Consider the following 14,931-nt stretch of genomic DNA (forward strand, 5'->3'; position numbering starts at 1 on the left):
CTGAGACCAGATTTGAACTCATGTTTTCCTGACTTCTATCCACTTCGTACTTAGCTGCCCCCATATACCACCTTTATTTACTTTTCCTAGGAGAGCAAATGCACTGTATTTTTAGTTTGTCTTCTGGTTTAATTTAAAATGAATGTAAAGATCCATACAATTCTTTTAGTTATATATTTACTTGTTGGTCATTAGACAAAAATCTCTTATTTTAGTTCTTCTCTTTTCCATCACTTTTCCACTCTGACAATGTAAAAAGAAGCCATTATTACATATTTCATATTACACATTTTGATTTCATATTTTTCTGTTTTATGATTTATGGTAGCTATAACCAAAACGTCTCATGTTCTTGAAATTAGGCCAGTCTCCTCAGGAAGCAGAGGTGTTTCTGGGATGGTATCTAAAGCCTTTCTAGCTAAGCAGAACCTACCAGAACTTTCAAGAACCCAAGATTACCTCATATAATAATAACATAATAGGTAGGACTTTGTGAAGAAGAATGCCAATTGTCTAAGCTATGAGATACCCTTAGACAACTGATAAAGCTTGTCATCTGTACATATATTTCTGGGGACCTTAAAAATGGATAATGAGCTAAATCTAAAATTGCAAAACAGGAAGAATTGGACTGCCTCTGGGAAACTGCATAGTTCTTTTAATAATTCCCCAAGCTTTTCTCAGAAACAAAGGCCCATCCTCTTAAGTTCTTCAGTGATATACTTAGAATCTCTGAGGCTGAAACTGAAGATATATTCCAAAGTCTTCCAGAACGCAGGTCACTTCTATATCATGTGCCATCGAAGCAGGCCTCTGTGGAGAAAAAATGCTAAAACACATTACAAATGAGAAACTACATAGGATAAGTGTTATAAAATATGAAATCAAAAGAGTATGACCAAAGTGAAATAAATTATTTATAACACAGGGAGACAATCAATGAACAAATAGCTTGTGTGCTCTACTAGTATCCACATAATAACAAGAGAGTGTAAGGGCACTATGAAAGAATTAATGAAAGTAAGCAAAAAAGAATCCCATGGGCTGGGCAAGGATGGGTTGCATTCTGTATCACTGGAAGAATACTCAAATTGAAACTCCACCATCCTTGCACTGTCTTCCTCTCCTTCTCTTCCCTTTCCTAGGATCTTGACCACAAAAATTTGAATTGAAAACACAATAGATTTACAGAATATACACAGATTTAATCACACACACCTCCCCCCATCCCCCCTATCACACCACACAACAAAGATTTAGGATGTGATATAAGTCTAGACCCTCAGCATTTAACAAGGGACCTACCTTTCAAATAGAAGGAACTGAATCCAATAGCGTAGAGATCAAGAGTCTTCTTTCTCTTGAAACCTAAAGAGAATGGGGCTTGTCAGATTAAATACAAAGTACTTCCTTGCATGCCAGTCAGACATTGTTCCCACATAATATGTTTTTTCAGAAAAGACTCTTCAATTTGGGCCATATGGAAACAGTAGAGGGAAGAATGAATGTGATTATTTATAATCATAGTGTTCTTATTTAAAAGTGTCATGAGGACACTGAAGTATTAAAAGGAGGACTCTAAACCTCAGACAAATTTAATGATTTATCCATGATTGACAAAGCTAGTTAAATATCAGGATCAAAATTTCACAATTTTATGAATCCTAGGCCAACAACACAATACAATATTAGGCACTGAAAGCTTTAACTGGATCCATATGTGAAATTCATATCACAACACTTTGGGCAAAGAGGGGTTGGAGAAAAAAAGAAGAAATCCTTGCTCACCTGCAGTTAGTACAGGTATAAAAGACAGTCTGTCCTTCATCAGCTGAGCGCATCTGCCTGGTGTGATATGCCATTCCCTCATGACCACAGTTGGAACAACGCCTATCAATCTGAGAAACTAGTAGATTAGGACATAGCTCTACTCAAAAATTGTTCAGTGATCCCTTAGTGTCTATGGAATTTAATACTAACTTCTTAGTCAAACTTTTAAGGTTTCCCTACCACAGTTGATCTCTACCTTAACTATTCCCTTGCTTGTGCTCTACAACCAGACAAGATGGATGCTGTTTCTTGATCTCATCTTATTCTCTTGTACTTACACCCTAACTGTAGGCTATTGCCCACTTCAAAAAATGTGTTCCTACCACATTTCTACCTGTTGAAATCTCTCTTCCTTTAAGGCCCAATTGTTAACAAGAGAAAAAACACTGAATTTGGATATGAGAAAATCCCAACCCACCTAGTTCCATAACTCTTTGTTCCTAGGCAAGTCACAGTCTGTCTAGGCCACAATTTTATCTGTTTTGGATGAACCCAGACTGGATAATTTCTTAAGATTCCTTCTACCTCTGGCAACCTCAGATTTACAACTCCTCTATGAGACTTTTCCTTATTCTTCAGGTTAGCTATTGCTCTCCACCTTCTCAAATTTTCTGGCTACACTTTACATGAATTAGACTTAGTCTTTACTAATCCACTTTGTCTCAAAGTATATACAATGCAATCCTTTACTTAATATTTACATATTTAATATATTTAATGATATGATGCAGTATGGAGAAAAAAATGTTTATTGAACTTGCTGGCTCCATCCATCCCCGTGGACCCATATATCGAACACAAAAGGCTTCAACTCACCACTGGCCCCTGGAACTCGGGCCCCTCTTCCTCGGATACTGTCAAAGCTGTTGTTCCCAATTTATGGAACACGATCGAGGTCTCCACCACCTTCCCTTCGAACTCTGTAAAGGAAAGGGGGGGAAGAGAAGACTGCTCCTTACTTAGCCCAAGGTGGGCTCTCACGCCCTCGCCCCTAGGGCCACCCCTTGTTACCGACATATTCAGGAGTTGTCCCTAGATACCGGATGCTCGCTCAACCCCCACACGGAGAACCCGTGCCCTTTCCAGAGAGCTCTTACCCCGCACGTCTATGGAGAAACCGCATCTGGGGCAAGTCACTGTGTCCAAGATTCCCGGGAGAGGCAGGACGGAGCCACATTCGGTGCAGAAATCCGAGTCCGAAAGGAAACTGGAAGAGGCTGGAGAGGGATCCATGGCGAAGCGCTGGGAGAAAGAGAGCTAAAATGTGGGCATTCTCTCCCTCCCGCCGCCGCCTTTCGCTGGTGCCCGGCCCCTCCACGCCCTCCCGCACGCTCCCGGGGCGGAGCACTCATCACTCTGCGCCCCAGGACCCCAGAACAACACGCACCGGCAACCTCGGGAGGACCGGCAGAACACGTTAACTCCGGCAAACGCGACTCACTCCCGAGGAGTTTGTTTGGGGAGATGGTATATAACGTCACAGAGAAAACACGTGAACTCCCTCGTCTTGGCGCGTCGCGAGATTTTGACGTCATCAGCAGCCCGGTTACATCAAACGTCCGGCTAAAGCTCTCTTCCCACAGCTGTTTTCTAGGTTTTTAAATTTCTCCCTTCCCCTCTTCTTGTCCCAAGTCCCCTCTCCCCCAGCCGAAGTCCCTTCAGCCTAGTGACTTTAAGGACCGCAAGCCCCCGATGCCTTTGTCCCAGTTGCGTACGGTATGCATATTGGTGCCATAACTGAGCACGCTGTGCTTATGTAGTTTTATTTTTGCCGCTCCTTCCTTCCTAGGCTGAAGAGTGGGCGATGGTGTCAGAACCATTTAGAGAGAGGAAAGTATCCTGCAGAAGATAGGCAATAGTTTTTTTGTTTGTTTGTTTTTATTTTTTATTTAGTTTTATTATGACTTTTTATTTACATGATATACGCGTGGGTAATTTTACAGCATTGACAATTGCCAAACCTTTTGTTCAAACTTTTCCCCTCCTTCCCTCCCCCTCCAGATGGCAGGTTGACCAATACATGTTCAATATGTTAAAGTATAAGTTAAATACAATATATGTATACATGTCCAGACAGTTATTTTGCTGTACAAAAAGAATCGGACTTTGAAATAGTGCACCATTAGCCTGTGAAAGAAATAAAAAATGCAGGCGGACAAAAACAGAGGGATTGGGAATTCCATGTAGTGGTTCAGTCATCTCCCAGAGTTCTTTCGCTGGGTGTAGCTGGTTCAGTTCATTACTGCTCTCTTAGAACTGATTTGGTTCATCTCATTGTTGGAGAGGGCCACGCCCATCAGAATTGATCATCATGTAGTATTGTTGTTGAAACATATAATGGTCTTCTGTCCTGTTCATTTCACTCATCATCAGTTCATGTAAGTCTCTCCAGGCCTTTCTGAAATCTTCCTATTGGTCATTTCTTACAGAACAATAATATTCCATAATATTCATCTACCATAATTTATTCAGCCATTCTCCAATTGATGGGCATCCGTTCAGTTTCCAGTTTCTGGCCACTACAAAGAGGGCTGCCACAAACATTCTTGCACATGTGGGTCTCTTTCCCTTTTTTAAGATCTCTTTGGGATATAAGGATGGGCAATAGTTTTAACTGAGAGGCACAAGAGAAAAGACAGACCCAAAGAAATACTGAGGAGGGGAAAGGGACCTGCATGTGCCAAAATGTTTGTGGCAGCTCTTTTTGTAGTGGCCAGAAACTGGAAGATGAATGGATGTCTATCAATTGGAGAATGGTTGGGTAAATTGTGGTATATGAACGTAATGGAATATTATTGTTCTGTAAGAAATGACCAACAGGAGGAATGCAGAGAGGCTTGGAGAGACTTACATCAACTGATGCTGAGTGAAACGAGCAGAACCAGGAGATCGCTGTACACTTCAATGCTGTATGAAGATATATTCTGATGGAAGTGGATATCTTCAACATAAATCCAACTCACTTCTAGTTGATCAATGATGGACAGAAATAACTACACCCAGAGAAGGAACACTGGGAAGTGAATGTAAATTGTTAGCACTATTGTCTATCTACTCAGGTTACTTACACCTTCAGAATCCAATACTTAATGTGCAACAAGAAAATGGTATTTACACACATATATTGTATCTAGGTTATACTATAACACATGTAAAGTGTATGGGATTACCTGTCATGGGGGGGAGGGAGTAGAGGGAGAGAGGGGAAAATCTGGAAAAATGAATACAAGGGATAATGTTATAAAAAAAATTACTCATGCATATATACTGTCAAAAAATTTATAAATAAAATAAAAAAAAAGAGAAAAGACAGAAATGAAAAGAGATCAAAAAGGTTGAGGGACGTTAGATGAAGTCGTTAGATTTGATAATAAATTGGTCTCTACAAACTGATTCATTTTGGTTGAGTAACAAGAGAAATTGAGAATCTAGAAGGTTCCAGATCAGTGATGCTTTCCAGAAAGAGAAAGTTTGAAAGAGATGGAACTTGCTTGTCCTGAACTTGTTTTTTCCTCACTGAGAAAATGTAGATGGAAGGGGTGAACATATAGGGGCAAACTGGATAAATGGAAGCAATGCCTTAATTGGTTGGACTAGATAGGATGTAATTCACATTTTACCAGACCTTTGTTGATGACTTTAACTTGTTATTCCTTGGTCTCCCAGGAGGCTCCCTGACAATCTCAGATTACTCACTCTGTTAAGAGTAGCAGATCAGAACCTAGTTATTAGAACTCATCAGAGTTCTAATCTATCAGAACTCATCTCTTCTCCCATCTCAAAGCCTTCATTTTCTTTTTTTTTTAAAATGTGGTAGAAATATATTTTAAATCCAATATATGCATACGTTATTTATACAATTATCTTGCTGCACAAGAAAAATCAAATCAAACTGGAAAAAAATGAGAAAAAAATGCAAGCAAATAACAAAAAGAGTGAAAATGCTATGTTGTAAACCATACAATTCCCACAGTCCTCTCTTCCATCACAAGATCACTGGAAGTGGTCTGAATCATCTCATTGTTGAAGAGAGCCATATCCATCAGAATTGATCATTGTATAATCTTGCTGTTGCAATGTATAATGATCTGGTTCTGCTCATTTCACTCAGCATCAGTTCCTGTAAGTCTCTCCAGACCTCTCTGAAATCATCCTGCTGGTCATTTCTTACAGAGCAATAATATTCCATAATATTCTATGCCATAACTTATTCAGCCATTCTCCAACCAATGGGCATCCACTCAGTTTTTTTTTAATTTTAATTTTATTTTATAATTATAACATTTTTTTGACAGTACATATGCATGGGTAATTTTTTACAACATTATCCCTTGCACTTACTTCTATTCAGATTTTTTTCCTTCCTCCCCCAACCCCCTCCCCCAGATGGCAGGCAGTCTTATACATGTTAAATATATTACAGTATATTCTAGATACAATATATGTGTGTAGAACCGAATTTTTTGTTGCACAGGAAGAATTGGATTCAGAAGGTAAAAATAACAGTTTAAATTCATTTCCCACATCCACTCAGTTTTTAGTTACTTGACACTACAAAAAGGGCTGCCACAAACATTTTTGTACATGTGGGTCCCTTTCCCTTCTGTAATATCTCTTTGGGATATAAGCAAAACTTGTTGTATTAAAGGGTAACCACAGTTTGATAACTCTTTGGGCATAGTTCTCTCTCCACAGAGAGGCATAATTACTCTCCAGAATGGTCGGATTACTTTATAATTCCACCAACAATGTATCAGTGTCCTAGTTTTCCCACATCCCCTCAAACATTTGTCATTATCTTCTCTTGTCATCTTGCCAATCTGAGAGGTATGTAGTAGTATCTCAGAATTGGCTTAATTTGCATTTCTTAGATCAATAATGAGTTAGAGCACTTTTTCATGTGACTAGAAAGGGTTTCAATTTCTTCATCTGAAAACTGCCTGTTCATATCCTTTGACCACTTATCAATTGGAGAATGGCTTAAATTCTTATAAATTTGAGCCGATTTTCTATATATTTTAGAAATGTGGCCTTTATCAGAACCCTTGAATGTAAAAATGTTTTCCCAGTTTATTGCTTCTCGTTTAATCTTGTCTGCATTAGTTTTGTCAAACCTTAATTTTCATAGAGAAAATAACAAACAAGTAAGGAGGATTTCTATGGGAAAATATGGTACTCCTTTTCATTAGAAATTGAGAAGGAGAGGTGATTTAGGTATACTCTTTGTGTGTGTGTGTGTGTGTGTGTGTGTGTGTGTGTGTGTGTGTGTGTAAAATTTTTATTAATTTTTTTTTGATCCAGTGGTAAATAGGACTGAGCATGTATTCCACACAAATCAATCAGAAATATTTATAGCAGCATTCTTTGTGAGAATAAAAGTATTGTAAATAAGTGATGTGCATCAGTTGGAGGAGAAGGCCAAATAAATTCATATATATAAACTAAGAAATGAAAAATATATCAATTCCTGAGAAACATGGGAAGGTTTTTTTTCAAACTGTTCCAAAGAAAAGAAAGTGAAGAAAAGGGAACAAATATGATGATTGCAATAAAGTTAAACACTAGAGGTTTTCAGACCACTGTCAGGATTTATTTTGGCTTCAGAAGATCAAAAATAAAATTTATCTCTTCTAAGTTGGGAGAATGTTGGACAATTTGTACACAATGAAGAATACATTGGCCATGTGATGAATATGTTGGTTGATTTTTCTTAAGAGTTTTTTGTTATATATATATTTATTTAACACATTGCTTTATCAATAATATTGGGAGAGAAAATCAGAGCAAAAAGGGAAAAACAATGGGAGAGATTAAAAAAAGAGAAAAAAAAAGTGAACATAGCATGTGCAGATTTACATTCAGTCTTCTTAGTTCTTTTTCTAGATGCAGATGGTATTTTCTATCCAAAGTCTATTGGGATTGCTTTGAATCACTGAGTCATTGAGAAGAACTAAGTTTTTCATAGTTGGATCATAGCACATTCTTGCTGTTATTGTATACAATGTATTCTTGGTTCTGCTTATTTCACTCAACATTAGTTCATGTAAATCTTTCCAGGCCTTTCTAAAATCAGCTTGTTCATCATTTTTTATAGAACAATAATATTCCATTAACTTATTTAGCCATTCCCCAATTGATGGGCATCTACTCATTTTCCAGTTCTTGGTTAGCATTATTCTTTTCTTTTCTTTTCTTTTTTTTGCCTGAGGCAATTGGGGTTAAGTGATTTGTCCAAGGTCACACAATAGAAAATGTTAAATGTCTGATGTGAAATTTGAACTCAGGTCCTCCTGACTTCAAGGCTGGTGCTCTATCCATTGCACCACTTAGCTGCCCCATGGATAGCATTATTCTTGAAAGTTTCTGTGGTTAACTAAGGATTTAGTGAACAGTATCTATGATATTCTAACTTGGGTTATGTGCAGTATTAGTGGAACTCAGTCTGGCTTTACCAAATCCATTGATCCATTAACAAGCATTTATTAAATAAATTTGTTTTTATAAGTGTAAATTTTGTTGTTTAGTCACTTTTCAGTAGTATCCAACTTTTCATGGAATCTCACATTGTAACAATTCCCTACTTCCTAAGTTAACTCCAAGGACCTACAAGATTGATGCTGCCCATGTAAATGTAATAATAATTACCTAATGATTATATAAGGAATGGCTTAGATGGTACAGTAAGTACTGAGGTACTAGGCTTGAAATCAGGAAGACTCAACTTCCTGAGTTCAAATCTGGCCTTAAGACATTTAATTGTTTGCCTCATTTTTCTTATCTGTTAAATGAGCTGGAGAAGGAAATGGCAAACTATTTATCTTTGCCAAGAAAATCCCAAATGAGGTCACAAAGAGTCATGACTGAAAAAATGATCAAACAACAGCAATGCTTATGTAACATGTAAGCAGTTATTAAATGTCAGACACATGCTAAGCATAGGGGTACAAAGAACATGCAAAAAATGGTCTATGATCTCAAGGAGCTTATGTTCTAAAGAGAGAGACAATATATACACTTAGAAAGAGAAGTATTTAGGGGGAAGGTACTAGTAACTGTGAAGGGACCAAGAAAGGCCTCCTGCAGAAGGTGGCACTAAGTCATTAAGAGACATTAAGATGAAGGTCATGGAGGGCAGGCACTACAAAGTTGAACAGATGGGAGATAAAACTTAAATATGCGAGGAATTACAAATAAGCTAGGTTGTAGAGGGGAGTAATGTATAAGAAGTGTGTTAGATCTAACTCATGATGGAATGAAATGAAGTAGTCATAATTCATTAAAATATCAGTTAACAAGATCTTTATTTAGCTATATCATAGAAGAAATATTCAACAAGGATATTCTGGCATTTTAGCTTCTATAGATCAAATACCCCTTCATCTCTGTGTGAAAATTTGTCTGGTCACCAGGGCAGAATGTAGTGATTCTACAGTCACAAGTTTTAGGACATGCATCAAATCTGAAAGGCCCCTCATTTTACATAGGTGGATAACTGGGAAACCACATCATTATAACACATATAGCAGAAGCTACTGCAAGGGAAGCACAGCTTGAATGTCTCCAGCCTCCATCAAGTTCTTGGGATCACCTTTGTTCTCTTTCAAGGAAAAATAACAACCCATATTGTCAGAGAGAAAGCACTCTTATAGGTAATGATTGTATCATATCTGGAAAGCTAGGTAGAGGCCGGGTTATGAAGGATTTTAAATGCCAAATTAAGCTTATATTTGATGCTTGAGGTCATGGAAAACTATTGATGTTCATTGAATTGGGGAAGGGGCAGGATGGGTGACATTGTCAAACTTACATTTTAGAAAAATCACTGTCAAGGATGGATTAGAATAGAGACAGACTTGAAGCATGTAGTCTAATTAGAAGACTATATTGCAGTAGAACAGGTAAGAAGAATAGGTAATCACTTGAACTAGGGTTGTGGCTCCATTACTATGGGAAATGTCTAGTAGAAATATCAATTTTGGCATATTTAAATTATTTAAGTATTAAACATGCACTCACATAATCCCAGACTAAGCTGGTGATGACATAGAGCAATGTTTGTGACCTTCTCTTGTTGCCATTCAACCTGCTCTATAAATAAACCTATGTTAACAGGAATTTCTCATCCTATGAGATGTCAGCAAATAATTCAGAGTATTATGGACTAGAGTACTGGAGAAATGATTGAAAGCAAGATTAGGAAATTGAGAGGTTTGTAACTAAAACTTTAGAAAATAGATTGGGACGAAGAAGATTCGGAGTACAAAGATGTTGTATTTGCAAATTGAGGCTCAGAGGGTACTGGCCAAGAGGCTTCAAAAAGAGCAAGAACTGAAATATCCAGAGACTAAAACTGCATCAGAAAAGAAAGAAATATCTAAGAGTGATGGATCTAGTGTGGAAATATGGCCTAATGGACTACCAGAATCTAGCAACATATTGCCAGACTCAGAATGGGTAAAGCTTAGTCCTCAAGAGAAGTAAGCACAATTTTGGATTGTTGTTCTATTTCAGAAGTAATCAGAGGTGGGGAAGGAGGGATAGTGGTGGTAAAATTTTACTTATTCTCCATCTCAAAAAAGGCAGTATTTCTACATTGGTTTTCTCTTTTTTCTATGTGTGTATGTATGTGTGTGTTTTTATGTATACACACACACATACATATATATATATACATATATATTATCTCTTTATATATAATATCTCTATTATACATATACATATATAATTAGTATTAGTGTGTAGGGGAAAAACCCTTGGTTGAAAAATACTCTTAATAACAATTATAAGTATTTGATTTCTTGGTATTGAATGTGATCAACTTTGTGATAGAATTTATTATCTGAGTTTTAGAAAGTTTCCTAAGTTTTAATACTATTGTCTTCTTCATCATTTAGATTGTCCTGGGCAAAAAGTACCCAAGACCCTCGTATTGCCATAGGTCAGCAATCCCCACTAGAAAAAAAAATTGTGGTAAGTTAACTAGCATAGCACTATGTAATAGGAGAGCTATGGTATTTTTAATTAGCAAATTTCTGTGCTAGCAAAATTTCCCAACTAATTTTGCAGATTGTAAAACAAAAATTAATATTTATATAGCACTTAAATGTTTGCAGAGTGCTTTATAAATATTATCTCATTTGATCCTCATGATCCTCCCTCTGGGATGGTAGGCTATATCATCCTCATTTTCTAGGTTAAGGCAGAAGTTAAAGTGACTTGTCCAAGATCACAGTCAATGCTAGTTAAGTGTTTTAAGACAGAATTTGAATTGAGGTCAAAATATTGGGTTGAAATAAAAAAAAATAGTTTCAGCTATATAAACCTGGCAGTGAAAGTAGACCAAACCTAACTGCTATTTTTTTTTTTTTTACCAAATGTAGAGAAAACCAGCCCAATGTCTTTTCTTTGAGACAGCCTTTACTGTTTTGCTTGTGTATAACTGTATAGAAAAATGTAAAAAACCAAAACAAAACAAAAAACAAACAAAAAACCACCAAAAATTCTCACTTCATTTTGACAGAGTTTAGGTGGTTTACATACTCCAGCAGCAAGAAATCTGTTAGCTCAAAAACATAAAGAGGAACATGAAACACTTTCTAAAGAAAAGGCTATGTCTTTTGATTACCGACTTGCTAAAGCAGAGAATTACTACTATACAAGAATAATGGAAATGATGGAAGAACAGAATGAATTTAAGAAGCCCCAAATAGAGCCAGTAACAATACCAAAAAGCCAGAAAAACTCAAAAACTAAAGAATGGGACTATTTAGTACCAAAGAGAGAGTTAAAACATATAAAGAGTCATATACACAGAGCAGAACAGGCCAGATATAGTAAAGATATAAAATGTAAATCATTGCCCCAAACTCCAAGCAAAACACATTTTCCCCTAATTCTATTACCTGGAAATAAAAAGAATGACATCCAGAAGACCCCATCCTTGAGAAAGCATATAAGAGAGTGGGATCAGAAGCAGCAAATGAAAGAACATCTAGAACGAATGATTAGAGGTAGAGAATTCAATGAGGAAAGGACCAAGGAAAGACTTTCTGTAAGAATCCCAAGTCATCCTCCACCATTTCAAAAGCATATGAAGAAGAAGAACCATAAAATATTTGAATGGAGCACTGCTTATCCACTTCTCCAGCCTCAAGATTCAAGTCCAATTGAAGTGGATATCCTTATGGAAGAATCATCAGAGAAAAAGGATGTGAGAAAAATTAAACAAATTCATAGAACATTTTTGACTGTTCCTTCACTTTTGAGGAGTCACTTAGAAAAAATGAAGCATTATTAAAATTTTATTATTTTTGTGACACAGGTTATAATCTCTTTCATAGATGAATCTGACATAAACTGAGATCTTTGGGGGGCCCAGAAACTGTACCCTTTTGGGGGAGTTCCCAGATGCTGGGAAAAGCCTGCAAATTCCCAGTTAAGTGATTTCATTCAATTGGAGATCTCTGTCTGATAGTCCTCTACTGATTAGCCCAGACAGCTCCCAGCCCTAGGCTAAGACTTATCTCATATAGTCATGATTTTGCTAATTCATCTCTGCCAAATTCTTAATCAGGAGTTTTGACTGCTAAGAAAGCTTCCTTCTTAGTGAACAATAAAAATCTTCTTTTGCCACACAGATTTCGAGTTTGAGAATTCTTTCACATAGGAACTGCACTTGCACCAGAGGGGATCTCTCCCCCTCACCTCATCAAATCTATTTTTATTGTTATTTGAAAATTGTTCTATAGTTATGATGAGGTCCTGAGGTGTAATGCTGGAGAAACTGAGGAAAAATAGAGATCAGAGAGTTTTTAACATTTTATTTCAGAGAGAGATTGTGCTGGGGCATGTTGCCCTCCAGGGCTGATGTCTCAAGCATCCAACAGTGAATGATCTCAATTATCTATCTATCTATCTATCTATCTATCTATCTATCTATCTATCTATCTATCTATCTATCTCTAAGCTCAGGTAGATAGATAAACGCAGGGGGGTTAGAGTACAAACTCTGGTGAGCAGGAATCTCCAGACAGGGACCATCAATCTGGGTCTGACAGGTTGGGGATATAGGACCATAAATTCTAACAAATTGGGAGGACTTAGGAGGTGTCCAACTAGAGCCAGGAAGTCTGAAACTTAGATTTAGACAATGCCAATTAGGTAGCTGAGATACGACATTCTGGAGCCTTATCTTCTGGAATGTCAGATCTCCACAGCCCTAATTATTTCAGTTCTAATGAGCAGAGAAGGGGGGTTGCAACCAGGGGGATTGAGGCAGAATAATTTAAGACTGAGACAAAACAATTCAGGGAAACTGAGGCAGGATAATTAGGAAAACTATAAAATTATTCCCTGAGGCAATCATGGAAGGGCACTGTTGGGGATCAGTTTAATCTTATAGTTCTAACTTCTGAGGAGGTTGCTTGTGTCTACCTTGCTGTGTCCAGCCAGAAATCCCAGGTTATATCAAATCTTTGCGATTAAATTTTTCCTATAAATCTGTCTACAACTTATGCTATCTTTGCTAAATCCCTTTTGAGTCAGTCTGACATGGATTTCTGCCTTGTGATGTCTTTCCTCTCCCCCCTGACCTCCAAGTGTCTCATGATGTCTTTCATCTCCCCACCATGCCTCATGGTATCTTTTTCCTTGTAACTAACAAACTCTTTTTGGGTCCTAAATAATTTTTAGGATTTAGCTTGTCAGCTAAGGTCATTCCATAATTCCATCATTGGAACATATGTACAATATTTGATACCAAAAATTCTTCTCCTAAAACATGTTATTTACCAAATAAAGAGTCTAGTATGGCAAGGTTACCATATTAAATAAAATAGTTTATATAGTGACTTCCTGGAAACAGTGAATAATCTGCTAATTTGTTGTACTTTTACATAAATTATCAATAATTTTATTTCCTTTTCCTTAGATATCATTTTTAATTTTCCTTGTGTAACCCTTACGGGCAGGGACTGTCTTATAAGCATTTCATTGTATCCACAGGGTTTGCACAGTGCCTGTGGGTACATAATAAATGCTTATTGACTATGACTAGTAATTTTGCTGTTCTCTCTTAAAACAAATTAATTTAATAATAATTTAGCCTTTTTAATGGTCATTTTAAAAACTAGGTTTCTTGCTTTATCTCCTTTGGTTTTCATATGTTTTAATTTGGTTATTTAGTTCATTTAAGATACCAACAATGAGATGATTCAGGCCAATTCTAATAGACTTGTGATGGAGAGAGCCATAGGCATCTAGAAAGAGGACTGTGGGATTTGCATGTGGATCTCAACATAGTATTTGCACCTTCTTTTGTTGTGTACTTACTTTTATTTTTTTTCTAATTTTTCCCCTTTTTGATCTGATTTTTCTTATGCAGCATGATAAATATAGGAATATGGATAGAAGAATTACATATGTTTAACATATATTTGGATTTCTTGCTGTATAGGGGATAGGGGGGTGTGGAGGGAAAGGAGGGAGAAAAATTTGGAACACAAGATTTTGCAAGGGTGAATGTTAAAAATTATCTTTGCTATATTTTGAGTGATTTTTTTTTCTTATTTCTGAGGCAATTGGGGTTAAGTGACTTGCCTAAGGTCACACAGCTAGGAAGTATTAAGTGTCTGAGACCAGATTTGAACGCAGGTCTTCCTGACTTCTGGGTAGTGCTCTATCCACTGCATCATCTAGTTGCCCTTCTTTGCATATATTTTGAAAATAAAAAGTTATTATTTAAAAAATACCAGATTAACCTGTATATATCTTTTTTAATTTTAAAAAATTTTGTTTATTATACTAAATATAAAATAAGTAAAAAAAACCCAGAAAAATACAAAATAAAACAAAACAGAACATTGTCATGTACCCAGCAGAATATCAGGGAGGATTCAAAATATATGATAATAAAATTCCATTTCAAGAAAGCATATATATTAATAGAAGAAATTATACTCATGAGTGTCCATCTTTTCTTTGCTTCCTTGTAGGTTGTGCTTTTGTTCTCTGCTGCATAGTTTTTAAACTTTATTTTTTTCCACGCCTTTTATGCCCCCAACCTCCCCTAAGCAGGCACAGTTAAGCACAGATACATTTACA

The 14,931-nt window shown here is 36.7% G+C and overlaps 1 protein-coding gene and 1 long non-coding RNA gene across 2 annotated transcripts; one reads left to right on the forward strand and one right to left on the reverse strand.

Annotated features, from left to right (window-relative positions):
* Window positions 1-163: 163 nt before the first annotated feature.
* On the reverse strand, window positions 164-3,335 carry POLR1H (RNA polymerase I subunit H). The gene is made up of 6 exons (XM_074264886.1): window positions 3,218-3,335; window positions 2,928-3,072; window positions 2,647-2,750; window positions 1,789-1,898; window positions 1,306-1,368; window positions 164-813 (listed from the first exon to the last, which is right to left on the reverse strand). Exons 2-5 carry the CDS (start codon window positions 3,061-3,063, stop codon window positions 1,344-1,346), a joined length of 375 nt encoding a protein of 124 aa, XP_074120987.1. The 5' UTR covers window positions 3,064-3,072; window positions 3,218-3,335; the 3' UTR covers window positions 164-813; window positions 1,306-1,343.
* A 6,616-nt stretch (window positions 3,336-9,951) lies between these two features.
* Window positions 9,952-12,068, forward strand: LOC141541284 (uncharacterized). Its single transcript, XR_012481728.1, has 3 exons — window positions 9,952-10,307; window positions 10,725-10,800; window positions 11,351-12,068. It is a non-coding gene; the product is annotated as an uncharacterized LOC141541284 (long non-coding RNA).
* Window positions 12,069-14,931: the final 2,863 nt, after the last annotated feature.

Source organism: Sminthopsis crassicaudata, chromosome 4 (genome assembly GCF_048593235.1).
Source record: "Sminthopsis crassicaudata isolate SCR6 chromosome 4, ASM4859323v1, whole genome shotgun sequence".
Classification (NCBI taxonomy): Eukaryota; Metazoa; Chordata; class Mammalia; order Dasyuromorphia; family Dasyuridae; genus Sminthopsis; species Sminthopsis crassicaudata.

What these genes read in the sequence shown, in the direction of transcription:
- POLR1H (XM_074264886.1), bottom strand. Translation starts at nt 3,063, where the DNA reads ATGGATCCCTCTCCAGCCTCTTCCAGTTTCCTTTCGGACTCGGATTTC. An exon ending in TTTCTCCATAGACGTGCGGG is followed by an intron (nt 2,751 to 2,927) that starts GTAAGAGCTCTC and finishes TTTCCTTTACAG; the next exon opens with AGTTCGAAGGGAAGGTGGTG. An exon ending in CCGAGTTCCAGGGGCCAGTG is followed by an intron (nt 1,899 to 2,646) that starts GTGAGTTGAAGC and finishes CTAGTTTCTCAG; the next exon opens with ATTGATAGGCGTTGTTCCAA.